Source organism: Micromys minutus (assembly GCF_963924665.1).
Source record: "Micromys minutus genome assembly, chromosome: 16".
Taxonomy (NCBI): Eukaryota; Metazoa; Chordata; class Mammalia; order Rodentia; family Muridae; genus Micromys; species Micromys minutus.
Window position 1 is genome coordinate 10971975 of NC_137985.1, and position 15668 is coordinate 10987642.

General features: G+C 46.9%; 1 protein-coding gene across 2 annotated transcripts in view; it reads right to left on the reverse strand.

Annotated features, from left to right (window-relative positions):
• AMOTL1 (angiomotin like 1) overlaps positions 1-15668 on the reverse strand; it is a 117506-nt gene that overhangs the window by 77386 nt on the left and 24452 nt on the right. For both annotated transcript variants that reach the window (XM_080930097.1, XM_080930096.1), the window contains exon 3: positions 13117-13167. In XM_080930097.1, the coding sequence (XP_080786223.1) occupies positions 13117-13167 (51 nt within the window). The remainder of the gene's footprint in view (positions 1-13116; positions 13168-15668) is intronic.

Sequence of the window (15668 nt, forward strand, 5' to 3'; positions counted from 1 at the left end):
GTGGAAGGGAACGCGGGAGACAGGGTAGGAGCATGAAGAGGGAAAGTGGACAGATAGCCAGGGTGAGATATCTTTAGCATTCTGGAAACTGTGCCCAAGGATGAGAAAGCTGGTCCTAAGAAAACTGTTACATAACAGAATCTGTTCCACTGTGCTTTTCACTGCTGCAGTGAGCCCCCATTATACACAAAACCACTTGGAGAAGAATCTCAGAGCTTACAGTCCGCTGGAAGTCAGTGCAGGAACTCATGGCAGGCACCTGGAAGCAGGAACTAATGCAGAGGCCATGGAGGGGTGCTGCTTACCGGCTTGCTCCCCATGGCTTGCTTAGCCTGCTTTCTTATACATCTCAGGACCCAGGCGTAACACCACCCACTGGGTTCAGCCTCCCTCATCAATCTTTAATCAAGAAAATGTTCCACAAATGTGCTCCCAGGCCCATCCGATGGAAACCATTTCCCAAGGATCTCACGCCCCAGATGGCTGGAGCTTGTGCCAAGTTGACAGAAAACCAACCAGCACAGAATCCATCAACTGGAAATCTGCTCCCATTTGAAATTCACTGAAGGACATTTGGATGGACAAATGTCCAAGCTCAGTGCTACCACCACAACAGGGAGCTTGGCTCACTAAGTAATGGGTCTCAGGCCTGTTTGTCAGGGTGCTTTCAGTTTCACACCCTCTGCGGCACACTGGTCTCTTGTCTTGTCAGTTTCTCCTGGGGGTGTTATTGCCTAATATTTACTAAGCATATAATCGGAGCCATTAAAATGTGAGAGACAGAGGAGATAAGATCATGGCCAGAGAAAATGTGTTTACACCACAAAAGTAACAGGAGAGAGTAGAGGGCGTTTCGTTCTGAAAACTGGCTACAAACAGACCTTGGGGGCAGATGTTGAACAAAACAGGTAGCTGTGACTAGAAAGAGCTTGACACCCGTTCAGATGCATGAGTACTGGGATAATTAGGTTGTTCTGATTATTATTAAGACTATCAGTACAGAAACCTTGGGACCACTGAAAGCTCATGATAAATTTCTCTGATTTATGACTTAGTGTGAGGTTTCCCAGCGTTCCACGGACTCGTAGTTTTTGTGTGGGATACTGTTCTGGGTGTTGTAGTTGGGTAGGCAGTAGCAACCACTCCTTGATGCCTGGTTAAGAAAACAGAGGATTAGAGAGACCAGTCCGCATTTGAGATCACTTGCTACTACTGCAGAATACCAAGGTTCAGTTCCCAGTACCCACACAGTGGCCTACAACCATCTGTGTCTCTAGTTCCAGGGGTTCTACCCTCTTCTTGATCTGCACGCATTGTACAACCATGCTGCAATACAGATATGCAGGCAAGACTCCCCCCACATAAAGTAAATACTTTCTTAAGAAAGAAAACAAAAAAGATCTCTAGACATTGTTAAATCTACCACAGGGCACTAGGTTGCCCCGGGGTGAGAATTACTGAATTGGTTAATTAATTGACACTGTTCAATAGAAAGAGGCCCGTGGGCTTCTCTTCATAACTATCTTTTCTTGAGGGAAAGCAACTCCAGTCGCTTCTGCCCTATGATCATATCTCACATGAAGAGGGCAACAGCTGACTGCAGTCTTTCCATGAAATAAACAATTTTTTGTTCCATTCCTGATGCCAATACACAATTTTTTATATAAAACTGAGTACATACAGGTGTTTGTAAAAACATCGAGACAGACAGCTCTAAAGGAGCTGCTGCACTTGGGCACCTATGGTTAATCCACACAAGGGCCTGTCTGACTTCCAAGCCCACAACGATCAGTTTGCAGTCTCCCTTTCAATGTGGGGGCTTGGGGGGCACAGCTTTTAGGGTCCAAAAAGGAGAGCTTGAACTTGAGGAGAAAGGTTGGCTGGGGGTTGTAGCTCAGTTGGTAGAGCTCTCCCTTAGCACATAGGAATCCATGGGTTTGATCTCCAGCATGGTGGCACACAGCTGCCATCTAAGCGCTCAGAAGAAAAGAAGCCCAAAGAGGACTTCAAAGTCATCCTCGGTGTCCTGGTGCTTTAATCAACTTGACTCAAATACAGGATCTTTTTCTTGACTGAGAAAATGCCTCTGTAAGATTGGCTTGTGGGCAAATCTGTGGGGGTACTGGTCTAGATTTATGTAGGAGGGCTCCGCTCACTGTGAGTGGTCCAGCTATGGGCAGATGGTCTTGGGGTGCATAAAACATAGGTTGAGTGAGCCATGGGGAGCCCCCCAGTGACCATGACATCTGCTTCAGTTCCTGCCCTGAATTCCTGCCCTGCCCTGTCCTCCCTCCGAGACAGAGTAAGACTAAGAGTTGTGAGCTGAAGTAAACCCTTTCCTCCTAAAGGGTCATGGTGTTTTATTTCAGCAATAGAAACCCCAACCAAGGCATTTAGCTTTCATAATGAGTTTGAGGGTAGACTTGGCTACATGAGATTCCTAAGGGAAAAAAGGTAAGCTGATTAGCCAATAGACTTTTCTCATTTCCTGGTGGACAGCAACAGTGAGCCGGGCACAGTTGTACACATCTGTAATCCCAGAACTTAGGAGGTAGACACAGGACTAAGGACACTCTTTACAATCGGAACCACATCAGAATCTGAAGCTAGACTATCTGGTCTCAAACACCAGTTCTAATCAGCAGAGCATATGGAAGCCCCCTCTATCACCAAACCAAACCCATACCTCGTCTCTATCCCCACAGCACCCGGGTTCTATTCCCAGACTCCTTCCTCTGCTCTGCCGTCAAGAACTAGTCATTAATTGCTTCCTGTTAAGGAGTAACCTGGATATAGTTACGGGGGTGGGCTCTGTCCAGTATTTTAAAAGCTTTAAAAAGAAGAAGAAATTGGCATTTCTGCCAGGTGGCCAGTAATTTTATGCAGAGTAGATTTGAGGGCTCAAAGGTTACAGGAGATGAGCATCAAGGAAAAATAAATATTCAGATCCCTTGGTGTTGAAATAAATGCATATCTGCTCTGGGGATGGATGCTCATCTCCAGAAATCCTGTTGCTGCAGACATCGAGAGGCATGCCAGCACTGAACATCTGTTTTCCCCATTTTGCCAAAGAACATTCTTTTTAAAATCCCCTTTCATAATTTGACCTGCTCCACTTTCTGGCAGGGAGTCCTAGGAAGGCATCCAATTTAGAATGGAAAAGGGAAGGAGGAAGGAAAGAAGGGGGAGGAGCCTGGCCTAAGCAAGGGAGATGAAGGGGGACAAGAGAGAGAAGGGACAAGGACGGGAGCAAGGCCAGCAGGCGGGCAGCGAGCCAGCTTAGTATGTCCACCTGGTAAAACAGAGCACATAAATAGGACAGTCCAGAAAGAGCAAGTGTGTGTCCCAAAACTGTGGTCATAGCACCCTAGAAAGGATCAGGCTGGTTACTCACACTCCATGACACCCCACTTACCACCAACACCCAACTCACTACCACAGCCACCGTGTGCTTAACAATTGGTGCTGTCCCAGAATTTCTATGGAGACACACCCCATAGAGCAACTGACCACCTTCGTACTCATTCCTTTTGGAAACATCTACCTGGCAGAAGAAATGCTCTTTTCTTCCCTCTGTATGCTTATCCCATAATTCCATATTCTTCCCTTACTCTTTCTTCTTTCTTCTTCTCCCAAAGGGGGCACCCACTCATGTTCTGGAATATGTGTCCTTCTCAGCCCATTGTTTCTCCCAGCTGGGATTGTCACCTCTTGAGCAAGCTGCACCATCACCTTGTGAGCAAATCAGGGTGGGGGGAGCAAGGATGCCTCCACCACATTCCCTACAGGGGTGTGAGCATCACTGGGCACCAGGAGCTCCAGGGCGCTATGCTGACACACAGGAATCCTAGAGAAAAGTGTCTGCGCCATTGCTTTATTCCCTGTCATAGAAAATCCATCTGAAGCGCACTGATTATTGCTGGATGGTCTAAAACAAAACGACTCTCAACAACATATGACCAGTCCCCTGACAGATACAGCCAGCCAGCCCTGCCCCCATATTTGGAAGAAGAGGTTTCAGGACCACCTCCCCAAATCCATGATGCCCAAAGTCCAAGCTCCTAGTAAAATGGTGTAAATTTGCATCCAACCCACACCTGTCCTCCTTTGTAAACTTAAATCATGCCTCGGTTGCTCACAGCACCTGACACTGGCAAACACTGTTAAAAGCTGTTATGCTGTGTTGTTTCAGGAACAATGAAGACACTTGCAAATGTTCAGTTTAGGCACAGAAAAAACATCTTCCCACAAGTGATTGAGTCCACACATATGGAATGGATGAGGAGAGGCTGTGTATTCGTGTGTGTGTGTGTGTGTGTGTGTGTGTCTGTGTGTCTGTGTGTTTGTGTGTGTGTGTCTATGTGTTTGTGTGTGTGTGTCTGTGTGTTTGTGTGTGTGTGTCTGTGTGTTTGTGTGTGTCTGTGTGTTTGTGTGTGTGTGTCTGTGTGTTTGTGTGTGTGTGTCTGTGTGTTTGTGTGTGTGTGTGTCTGTGTGTTTGTGTGTGTGTGTCTGTGTTTGTGTCTGTCTGTGTGTGTCTGTGTGTTTGTGTCTGTGTGTTTGTGTGTGTGTGTGTGTCTGTGTGTTTGTGTCTGTGTCTGTGTGTGTGTCTGTGTGTTTGTGTGTATGTGTCTGTGTGTTTGTGTGTGTGTGTCTGTGTGTTTGTGTTTGTGTGTGTGTATGTGTGTGTGTGTGTCTGTGTGTATGCTGTTATTGTTGTTGTTGTTTTATCCAACCCTTAATTGACTCTCCCCCAAATGAATAAGGTGCACTTCTCACCCCAGGCAACTGAGATTGGCCTCAGAATCAAGGATTATATGTCTAATCTTCTAACCAGCTCAGCAGCCTTGGGCAGATAATTCCATTGCTCTGAGCCTCCAGTTTTCTCTCCATAAAATGAAAATGTCTTAATGGGCTTTAGTGAGTTGGTCTGAGGATAAAAGGGCTGCTATGGCCAGAAAGATAAATCAGCAGAGACTGAGCAGCTCAGTGTGGGCAACAGTAATCATGTGGAGTCCTCTGTGATTGTTCTGCTGGAGCCTGGAGGCTGAACCACACCCTGCGGGAGGGTGAGGTTTCCTGTGAAGGGAACCGAATTTTCCACTGTCAATCATTCTGAGAAAAAGTTTGTCTGGAGTAAAATCTCCCTCCCTCTCAGAAGCTCTGTCTGATGCTGCCAAGGAGGACAGCTGGACAGACAGGCTTCCAAGGGGTGGAGATAGCTGGGGTGGACCCAGGGGTGGAGTTGGAGAAGAGCTTGGAGCTAGGCAGATGGCCAAGTGGATCTCAAAACCCAGGATGAGTTGGAAGACCGGGCCCTTTCTGAGACTTTGATGGGACCAGGGTAGCTTATCTGCATGGCTGCAGCCCGAGAAACACAGGGCAATGTGAACTACCCAGGCACTCAGCAAACCAGGACCAAGGCTCTGAGTCTGGATGTGAGCAGGGGTGCCAAATGCCATCGCCAGCACTGAATGACCACCAGGTTTTGCAGGAGAGAGGACATGTTCACCATGGTGTTAACTGGCATTCTGATCTCTGGGCATGATGCTGTTACAATGGCCAGCATCTTCTTCTGAGGATTCCAGGCCATTAAACTGAAGGGTTACTTAAAAGGGAGCCACAGCTCCTTAAGTCATGCGAACTGATGAATCTTTGGAAACTGTTGTATTGGGGATACTAATGTGGGGGGTGTGACTTAGATCCCACCCTGGTGAGCTGGTATGGCTCCCTTGTATGAAGAAGAGTTTAAAAGCCCTGCTTCTTTTCTTTGTTCTTCTCCCATAAATGGAATAGATTAGACCAGATCCGCTAAGCATTTTGTCCAGAACAGATCTGCACATGATTTCTTGAGTCTCAACACACTCTCCTGACAGAGTGGGAAGGGTGGCAAGTGTATATGTTGTAAATATATATTTAATGTATATGTAAAAAATTAAATGTTTACAATGTCCAGATCATATTAGAAAGTGTCTGAGTACCTGCCTTGGCACTCAGCCGTCACCTGCTGAGTTTAGAAATTACTTACCACTATGGCCTGAGGTCAGCACTGTTACTCTCCTGCGCATCAGCCAAGGTTCAAGAGGAAGACTGGTGGGAATTTGAAGAAGGGACTATTTAGCAGATTGTAATGGTCAAGATTAAGGAAAAGCAAAGAGTTAGAAGGAATCAGCCATTTTGGTCACAGTGGGGCATGTTCCCATCTCTGTGATAGCTAATTTGAAGTTCTATCTTAATTGGATTAAGAGACACTTCCCAATATCTCCAGCCCCATCCCATATGCATCCAGAACCCCTTATCGGCCCAGTCCAGGTGGAAACCTAGAAATGCAGAGATATTCTGCAAGGCACAGAACAGGGTGAAAAAGGGTGATATGAGTAGTTTTGGAGATATGTTTGAAAGTAGCTGTCATAGGACCTTACAGATTATGAAATGTGGGTAGGGATAAACCTGCCCAAGATCAGAAGACAAGTAAGTTAATATCCAAACCTGCACAGTACATCTCTGGTCCACACTTTTAGCCTCTAAGACACACTGCCTATAGTTTGTTAAGATTCTTGTCAGCCAGTGCCCCACTTTCTCTCTCTACTCTGCCCAACCATTCTGATAAGACAGCCTTTCCTAGCCCCTTCTAGTCCAGTTTCCAGCCTGCTTGCAGCTGGGATGGCAATGGGACTGATGTGCAGGTTGTAGAGCTCAAGAGGAAGGCTGTGTGCTGCTGTCGGCTGTGCCTCCTCCTTTCTGTCTCCCTGAGCTGTGGAGTAAGTACCAGCTCCCTCTGATCACTCAGTGGAACTGCCCCAAAGTGGCAGAGCATTGAGAAGCTGCCCCCACAAGTCAAGGACTGCTGATGTTTGTTGGGAAAGGGAAATTAGCTTGGACCTTATCTAAGCATTTGCATGTTGACCTTTGTGAGAACAACCCACTTAACAAAGATGCCAAGCTTGTGTGGTCAAAGTGAGACTCAAGCCACAGACTGAGCAAGAGGTAATGGCCATCTGTGTATGAGATGCCCTGTTCCTCCTGTACCGTCCAGCCAGCCTATCCTTTTGTGAGGTGATGGATCTGAATTGTCAAGAGTGAGCGCCCCTAACACTCCTGACTTACTTCTTTGTTAAATGGATACAGAAAATCCAGTGGAGTTTATGACTCCCTACACATGGTGAAGCCAAGGGAGGAAAGCAACCTGGACTGAGAGCCTTTGAACATCCCAGTGCTAAATCAGAAGCCAGAAACAGGACTCTGGTGTGTTATGCTGCAGGCACTGGGGTTTAGCCTGTCCTGAACCAAACATGCAGGCTCTTATACAGAGCTCCAAACACTTTCCTCATCTGAGAAAGATGCTGTGGTGGATAAACATTTAAGTTCCTATTTTAAGAAAGTTATACAAATGCTATCTCGTTTCCCCCTAACTGGTCCCACACATCCTGCCTGGATATAGCAGGCAAGAATAGCACAAGAAAACCCTTTCTCATGACACACTGGCCCACAGGGGAGTTAATGCTGATGGCTCCCAAGAAGTCCAGTCTCAGGAACCTCATCTTCTGCTCTCAGGGCAGTTCACCAGACCTGACCAGGAAACAATAAAGGCGCTCACTCAAGGTTCCAGAGCAAGAAGTCACCACACAGGACAAGCAATTAGGAAACAGGGAAAGGGGGACAGTTTGCTTTGCATGTCACTAGGTTCTTCACATTGTCCTTTCTTTTTTCCTAAAATAAGTATCCTGCAGGCTAGTATGTTAGAGTCTTTTCAGTTTGAAAGGTACAGAATAAACTGGATAATCCCAAGGGATGAATAAAGAAGAAATCCAGTAGGTCATAGATCAAAAATTCAGTCCCCTCTGTCACCACACATCTCAGGATGTAGTCCATCCCTCATGATGCGAAGACTTGTTGGCTGAAGCTGTTTGCTTGTATCTTAGCTGTGGAGAAGCAGGAAAAACCCATCCAGCTTCCTCCTTTCTCCCTTTGGATTCAGTCAGGGACCCCACCCACAGGATGGTACTATCTACCTTCAGGGCAGGTCTCTTCCCTAAGCTAATCAATCATTCCTGGAAATGTTAAAATGTTCTCACAGACTCATCCAAAGATATGCTTGCTAATGCTCTAAGTATCTCTTAATCCAATCAAAAGTACAATAAAAATGAAGAATCACATGTCCCGGTTACCACCTTCAGTGGTATCTCATGATACTTTTGCATCCAGTGGGAAATTAATCTTAGAAATCTAGAACTACAGAAAGAGAAAGCCAAAGATTAATTTATGACCAGAACTGTTGTAAAGCTGAAGGGACCGCCATCTTTGCATGCAAAATGCACAGTGATGTCAACATTGAATGCACATTGGACGGTACAAAGCAAAACAACTTTGATTATTGGGTCTCTTCTCCCCTCCAAGGATTGTATTGCAGAAATTCAAGAATATGATTGATTTCAGGATTTGAAATAATTTTAATGTTAATGTTCAGTCAAGGTCAAGAACGGTTTTATGATGACTCGAATGAGAGTAGCTCCCAAAGGCTCGTGTATTTGAATGGTTAGTCCCCAGTTGGTGCAACTGTTTGGGAAGGATTAGGAGGTGTGACCTTGTTGGAGGAGGTGTGTCACTATCTCTCGGTCTCCTTCCCCCTGAACTCTTTCTGCCTCCTGATTGTGGTTCATATGTAAGTTCTCAGTTACTGCTTTAGCACCATGTCAGTCGGCCTGCTGCCATCCCCCTTGGTATGGTTACAGACTCACCCTCTGAAACTCTAAGTCCCAATACACTCTTTCTTCTTAGTCGCCTTGGTCAAGGTGTCTCTTCACAGCAATAGAAAAATAACTGAGACATAGCAACAGTTGGAAAATGGATCCAAGTTACAGGGGAGAAAGAAGAAAAGAAGGACACGCAGGCAGAAGGAACTAAGGAAATTCTTGAGCTTGCCAACACAGCTAGAATGTTGTAGTGGGTGGGAGGGTGTGTATCTGAGAGTCTTCCTGTGTCAGACTAAGGACCTAGTCTACAGGAGAACCGCTGGGAGGTAATTAAGCAAAGTGCTGTGGTTCAAATGTGCAAGGTGCCTACAGGTTCATGTATGTACACTAGGTCCCAATGATCTGTTTTGGAATGTCATGGGGATAGAACCTCATTGTCACTGTGCCTTGAAGTCTGATAACCTGGGACTATTTCCTGTCTGCTCTCTGCTTCCTCACCATGGGTCATATTCCCCAGACTGTCCCAACCTTCATCAAATGCATTCTTTCTCAGACCCCGGCATAGGATGGTTCCAAGTCTCACACACTCTTTCTACTCTCTCTCACAAAGAGTCATCTAACTTACCTATAGGAAGGCTATAGAAAGGCAGTGTCCCTCCAAGGAAAAGACTGCCGAATAGGGGAGGGGGTAGCTGCAACCCCATCATTGCACTCTTTTGGGTAACAGTCCTTTTTCTCTTTAAAAATTCTTGTTTGGGTGACTAAATCTCATGTACTAGAGAATCCTGCCTTCTGTAACAGTTAGATTAACTCTTAATTTGTTAGCAGATTTCTATAAAATTTCAGAGGTTGAGATGACTTCTAATCATAGGCTAAAAAGCAGTGGGTCTGTCAGCAGAGACATCAGATGGAAACCACCCCACACACTGCTCTAGGGACAGCATACTAAATAAGTCATTGAGCTCATCACCACCCCCAACTCACATCCAGAAATGAAACAGTTTAGTTACTAGATGAAACATTTCATAAAAGCAATTCCACCATTCAAATGTAGTAAATAAGCAGCTTTCAAATGGACAACAAAAATAAAAAATAAATCAGCCCAAGCATTTGTGAGTCTGTGTGATATGAAATTGTGAATGTGCGCTCAGTCTTCACTCCATTTGCAGACACAGGGCTTTTAAGAGCTCTTGGAACTTCCTGGGAGGTGTCAAAAATCTCTTCCCATGTTTATTCTAATCAGACTAGTTTTTGCAAGCTGAAAAGTCCCTACGCAGCTACCAGGGGTGGCTACTGTCAGAGGAACAATACTATCTTAGAAGCTGGAAACTTTGGGTTGGATAAGGATCTTCTCGGTTCCCCGAATCCAACCTGACTTTCTGGGAAGTGAGGTCAGTTGACTAAGGTGGTCTGAATGAAAAAATAACAGCCACAGAATCATGTACTTGCATACTTGGTGACGCCATCCATAGGGTGGTTATGGAGCCTTTAACAGTGGAGGCTTGCTGAAGGAAGGATGCCACTGTCACCGGGGGTGGGGTTGGGAGTTTACAGCCTCACCCTGCTTCTATCTGGCTCTCTGCTTTCTCCATGTGGATGGAAATATGATCTCTGAGATTCCTGCTCCAGAAGCCTCCTGCCGTGCCTCCCCCACCACCATGGACTCCCTAACTAGAACTGTAAGCTCAAATAAATCCTTCCCTCTGGGTTCCTTGGCCATGGTGTTTTATTGCAGCAGCAGCAGCAACAACAACAACAACGACAACAACAACAACAACACGATCTCAGTCACCGCTGGCTGAAGACTGTGCCTATTACACCAACACAAAAATGGAGCGTCTCTAACAAAACACTAAATAAAATTTGGAGACACCGTGTCAGCCATCACCTCCCCATGTTAGGAGTTAGTATACCCTAACTCTTCAGGACGGATGGCCGTGTGTTAGGATTTCCCATGGCTTGCCCTGTGTGCTTCTTCATCTGACTGCCCACCCACATGCTTTATAACATCCTAACAAACGCAACCAAAGCGTTCCCTGGAGTTCTGTTGGCTATTATTGAACTGGAGGACGCGGTTGTGGGAACCTTAAATTTGTAGTCAAGTGATTCCATTTGGAAGTGCAGAGCCACTGCTTGCAATTGGCAACTAAAGAGGAGACAGCCCTGTGTGACTAAACCCCAGACCCTGCACTGGTCAGAAATTGCAGGACTGAATTAGAAGGTAGGACAGCCAGGTGAGATCTGCATGGTAGGAAAAATCCTCGGTTTGGAAGTTGGCCTGGTGAGTGTAGACAGGGTGGTGGGTAGAGAAATATTTCCCTCCAGCTTCTCTCTACCCCTTTATACTGTAGCCAGGGCTGGACCTCTGCACCAGAAAGCACAGCTGCTAGGCCAGCTCATTGTTCTAGGAGGGGTGTTTTCCCTGCTGTGCCTGAGCATGGTGCCAGAAACTTGTCATGCCCCTTCCCGAAGGACAAACAAGAACTCCTTCAGACCTGAATCACGTGGAAATAATGGCAGACCGAACCACTGAGCAGTTTTGTCAGGGAAGACAACCCCCTGGGAGATGTAGGAGCACCAACTAGCCTGGAGCACAAACACATCCAACAGACACCTTCAGCTTCCAGCCCCCTAACAGCAATTTAGGGAAGCAGGAGGCTCCAGAGAGCGTAATCAGAACCAATACATTTCTGTTCTCAGAAGGCCCAGCCTTGCAGATGGCTTTTGTTACTGTTACAGAAAAGCCACCCTCATCTCTGCCTGAGAAAACTAGTCTTGTCTCTCAAGAATGCTGAAGAAGAAAGGTTATTTTCTTACTCTATATAAAGAGGGGAAGGAAAGACATTGTTTTTAGTGTTGACTGCCTATTTGAAAAGCTGCCCCTCTTTACTAATGCCTAGGCAGGGCAGTCCAGTCTGTTAATTCCAGAAGACATGAAGCTGGGGGGCACACCTGGGCTCAGAGACAAAACATCATGTAGCACAGGCAGCCCACAGCTGGACAGCAGGCTTCCTCTGAGCAAGCAGCGCCTGTCTTGCCGTTGCTCCTGCACAGTTCCAGCAGGAAGGGCTGGATAGCATCCCCCACACTCTGCATTGGGGCATGACTGTCATCAGTGCTAGAGGACTGAAAAACATGACCCAGCCCCTTCCAACAAACCACGTCTGCAAAGTGGCTTACATGTCACTTGTGTTTATACAGAGGTTCCACCACTGTGCCTGGAAAATCAGCTTTGCTCAAGCGTTTGATCTGAGATTCTACAGAGATGCAGCTGCCTTCCAACCTGTGTGAACCAGTTTTCAGCGTAGACAAGTCGTTCCCCCATCTCAGGATGCATCCTTGGTAACCAGACCTTTTGTTTGTTTGGCTGGTTGCTTTTAGTGTTTTATATTTCCTTATTCTGGAGACAGGGTCTCATTCTGTAGTCCAAACTAGCCTCATATTCACAGTGATCCTCCTGTCTCAGCATCTGAAGTGCTAGGATTTCAGCCATGAGTCACCATGTCTACCTTTCTGACCTAGTTTGAATGCTTGGCTTCAAGAAGTAAATGCAAGTTGTGGCTCAGGTGGAATTTCACTGCCAGTGCTATGGTGCTCCATTAAAACATATTATCCCAGGACAAGGCAGTCCCCCTGCCTCCCAGCACACACACACACACACACACACACACACACACACACACACACACACACGTACGTCTCTGGCTCTGTGGGTAATTTCTCTTCTCTGTTAACGCTACCTCATCCCCTCAAATCGTTTATTTCATGGCAGGGGTCTGAGCCAGTGATAAGACAACAACCAGAGGAGCCTTGACGAACCAGGCTGCTAGCAACTGAACAAACACAGAGCAAGAGAAAAGAGGCCAGGCCACCAAGTGAGGCTGCCAGCAGGGATCCAAGACTGCCTTCTCGGCACACAGGAAAATCTGTCTCTGTCTCTATCCACAGACCATGCAAGCATCTCTAACAGCCACAGGCATGGGAGAATGCAAGGTTCCACTCTCTAAATAATCGAACACAGGGAGAAAGGGTGCCCCTCAGACCTGTAATTTAATGACTACAGGGCATCTTCCAGAGAAAGAATATACCCTTACAGAGTCCTTCTTCTGCTGGTCACCTGGCAAGAAAGATACATACACCAGCAACATCCTGGGCAGGGGTTCAAGATGCTCACAGAAGCCCTGCAGATGTGGAAGTCTGCAGTGTTACAAGTAACAATTGATCTGAAGGCAGCACATGTCCGCTAGTGGTCCCTAAAATGCTCCGGGCAGTGGCGTAAAGAGAAGAGGCCAATTCCAGAGAACTGAGCCTGCAGGTTTGTCTCCTGGTTTTCTCCGGCCATCTTCCAACCCTATTCCCTGTGCAACCTCGTGGTTCTGGAGAGAAATTCTGATAGTGGGGAGAATGGGGGAAAGGCCAGACTTACCTAACTCCTCCGGGCTGAAAGATGCGGGAGCGGTGTCCACAAAGTCACTCTCTGGGGGAAGAAGGAAAGCAGAAAACAAAAACTGAGCCTCTGCAACCAGTCAGGGCCAATAAATCAGGAATTCTGGAGAGCTCTCTGAAGGTTCTTTCTAGCGATTAGACTCAGTGAACCTGAATCCAGAAGAGATTCAGTCCGCCTAATCCACTGAATGTGAGAACTCAGTAAAGAAACTTGGGGAACCCTTCGGCGACCTAGGGGCACTCATCCTGAAGCCCTCAGTGTGCATCAACTTTTGCTTGTTGGGATCGCGCAGCTCCTAGTGAGTGGGGCTGCAACCCCATCATCTGTCCACAGCATCTGAGGCACATCTCTATGTCCACCAGCCTGGTGCCGACATCCCAAAGTTTTCCTGGAAGCGCTGTTGCTCCTGGATGTGCAGCAGCTGTGAGGAGTGACGTGAGCTGCGCCCACCGGCCCCACAGCCTGCATCCCTGCCCCGTTGCTAGGTTACCATGGCTATCACGAGACACACGCTGACTCCCCATTCCCTGACAGAGGATGTCCTCCAGCACCCTAATCCTTCTGCTCATTTATTTAAAATGAGAGACTTGCTCGCCCTGCTCCTCTGCATTGGGTCTGCACTCTTCCCAGAGCCCAGGGGGTCCCGGGAGGACTTTCAGAGCTGGACACTATCATAGAAGTAGGCAGGGCCGACTTCTATGCCCTCCTCCACCTAGCCTTATTTTTAACCTGCATTCCAGCTCTATAGCCTGAACATTAATCTCTCCCCGGAAGAGACCACTTGGTTTAAATAAGCGAAGTAATTTGGTCTCCAGTTCAGGGGCTGAGAAGCAGAGGCTTGGTAACTTGGAACAGAGTCAGACTTTCCTGTCATGAGAGGCAGAGACTGAGGATGGCCTCTTTCTTTAGCACACCTTCATTGGTTTCAAGTAAAATGGAGAAGCAGAAGTTTTCATCTGAACGTAGACACACTGTGTGTAGACACACTGTATTTCCCCATTGAGTGACTGATGGCTCTGCCTGAGACACTCCACAGACAGAGCCCCACAGCAGACGGTCCCCTCTTTCTACCAGCAGTTACGGAGAATGGGATGAGATATGGGGGAGGGAGGGAGCCTGGTTCTTTTGTCTTCCTTGAAGAACCCACAGTTGGCAGTTCAAAGCTTCTAGCACCTTCCATGGGCTTCAAGTGACCAGAGCAGTAGCTGGAGTGTCCAGGAGGTCCTGTGTCTGGGTCAAAGAGTTACCTAGTAAACAGTCAGGACTGGTTTCCCATGCTCAGCTTTTGGTTACATAACACTGTGGGAAACTGGAGGCACCAGCCTGCATTTCTCATAGAGCAGGGGAAGAGGCTGCCCTTCCCCACCCAGGCAGCCGCTCCTGAGCCATCACTCCATCCTCTAGAGACCGTTGCCCTGCTACTGATGATGGAAGTTCCCAATTCAAGAACTGATATGCATGAGCTTTTCCACACGACGCTCCACCCCTTCCACACAAACCCCACGATCCTTCCACGTGCCCTCGGCAGCGGCAAGACTGCTTGTTTCTATCTTCACCTCCTCACTGAAGGTGACTTTGAATTTTTTGCCGTCTGACCTTGGCCTCCTTAATCACAGGTCATGTTTCATGTTGTTCCTGCTCACTTTGGCCATGCACAGACCCTTGAGTGATTCTGACGACATCTTTCGAAGGTATTAGCGTCTGGCTTGCTGTCACTTTCGCCAGCCACACTCCCGGGAGAAGTCTGGACTTTTCCATTAGAAGAGTGGATTCTGCTCACCTCTGCTCAGCTCTTTGCCGTTCTCTCTCATTACTGACCTGCTCTCCATTGTTGTTAGTAACACCATCCCTGATGGGAAGGCCCAGCACTCGGTTCTTCCGCTGACATCGACTCCCTTTCTAGTGCATTCCTTTATTTAATCTGGTCTCCCTGTCTATATCAGAATTTAAATGAACCATCCCAGGGTCTTTTCTGTCACCTCCTGTGCTCATAACCTCCTTCCCATCTTGACTTTCTTAGTTTCAGATTCATTGTGGTCGTTTCTCAATTTATTTGTCCCTTTGTCACAAATAAAAAACTAATGTTTCATTTTCAAAGGTGTCTCAAGTCCACTTATGTCTAGTTACAAATGAGTCAGAAACTCTAGAGCCCTGCTAATGTGCACCACTGTAGCTATTCCTACACACACATGCAACACACACACACACACACACACACACACACATGTGAGTGCATGCACATGTTCACACAAATTCTCCCTTCATCAAAAGTCTCAAACTGCAAGTTTAAGGTAGAAAATTAACAGAGTTGACTAATGGCCCTGAAGATGTGATGAGGTCATGTACCTGGCGAGTGTGAATTAAACAATATTAAAGTGTTGAGAGGTTCTTTCAGTAGGTTTGTTAAGAGCCACGCAAACACGCATGACAAAAAGAAAGACAACCCCTGATGCCACATAAGGTCATCTCCTCCTGATACAGCCAAAGATCAGAGGCAGGAGGGGCTCATTGCTGGGGTTTCAGCTCTGTTG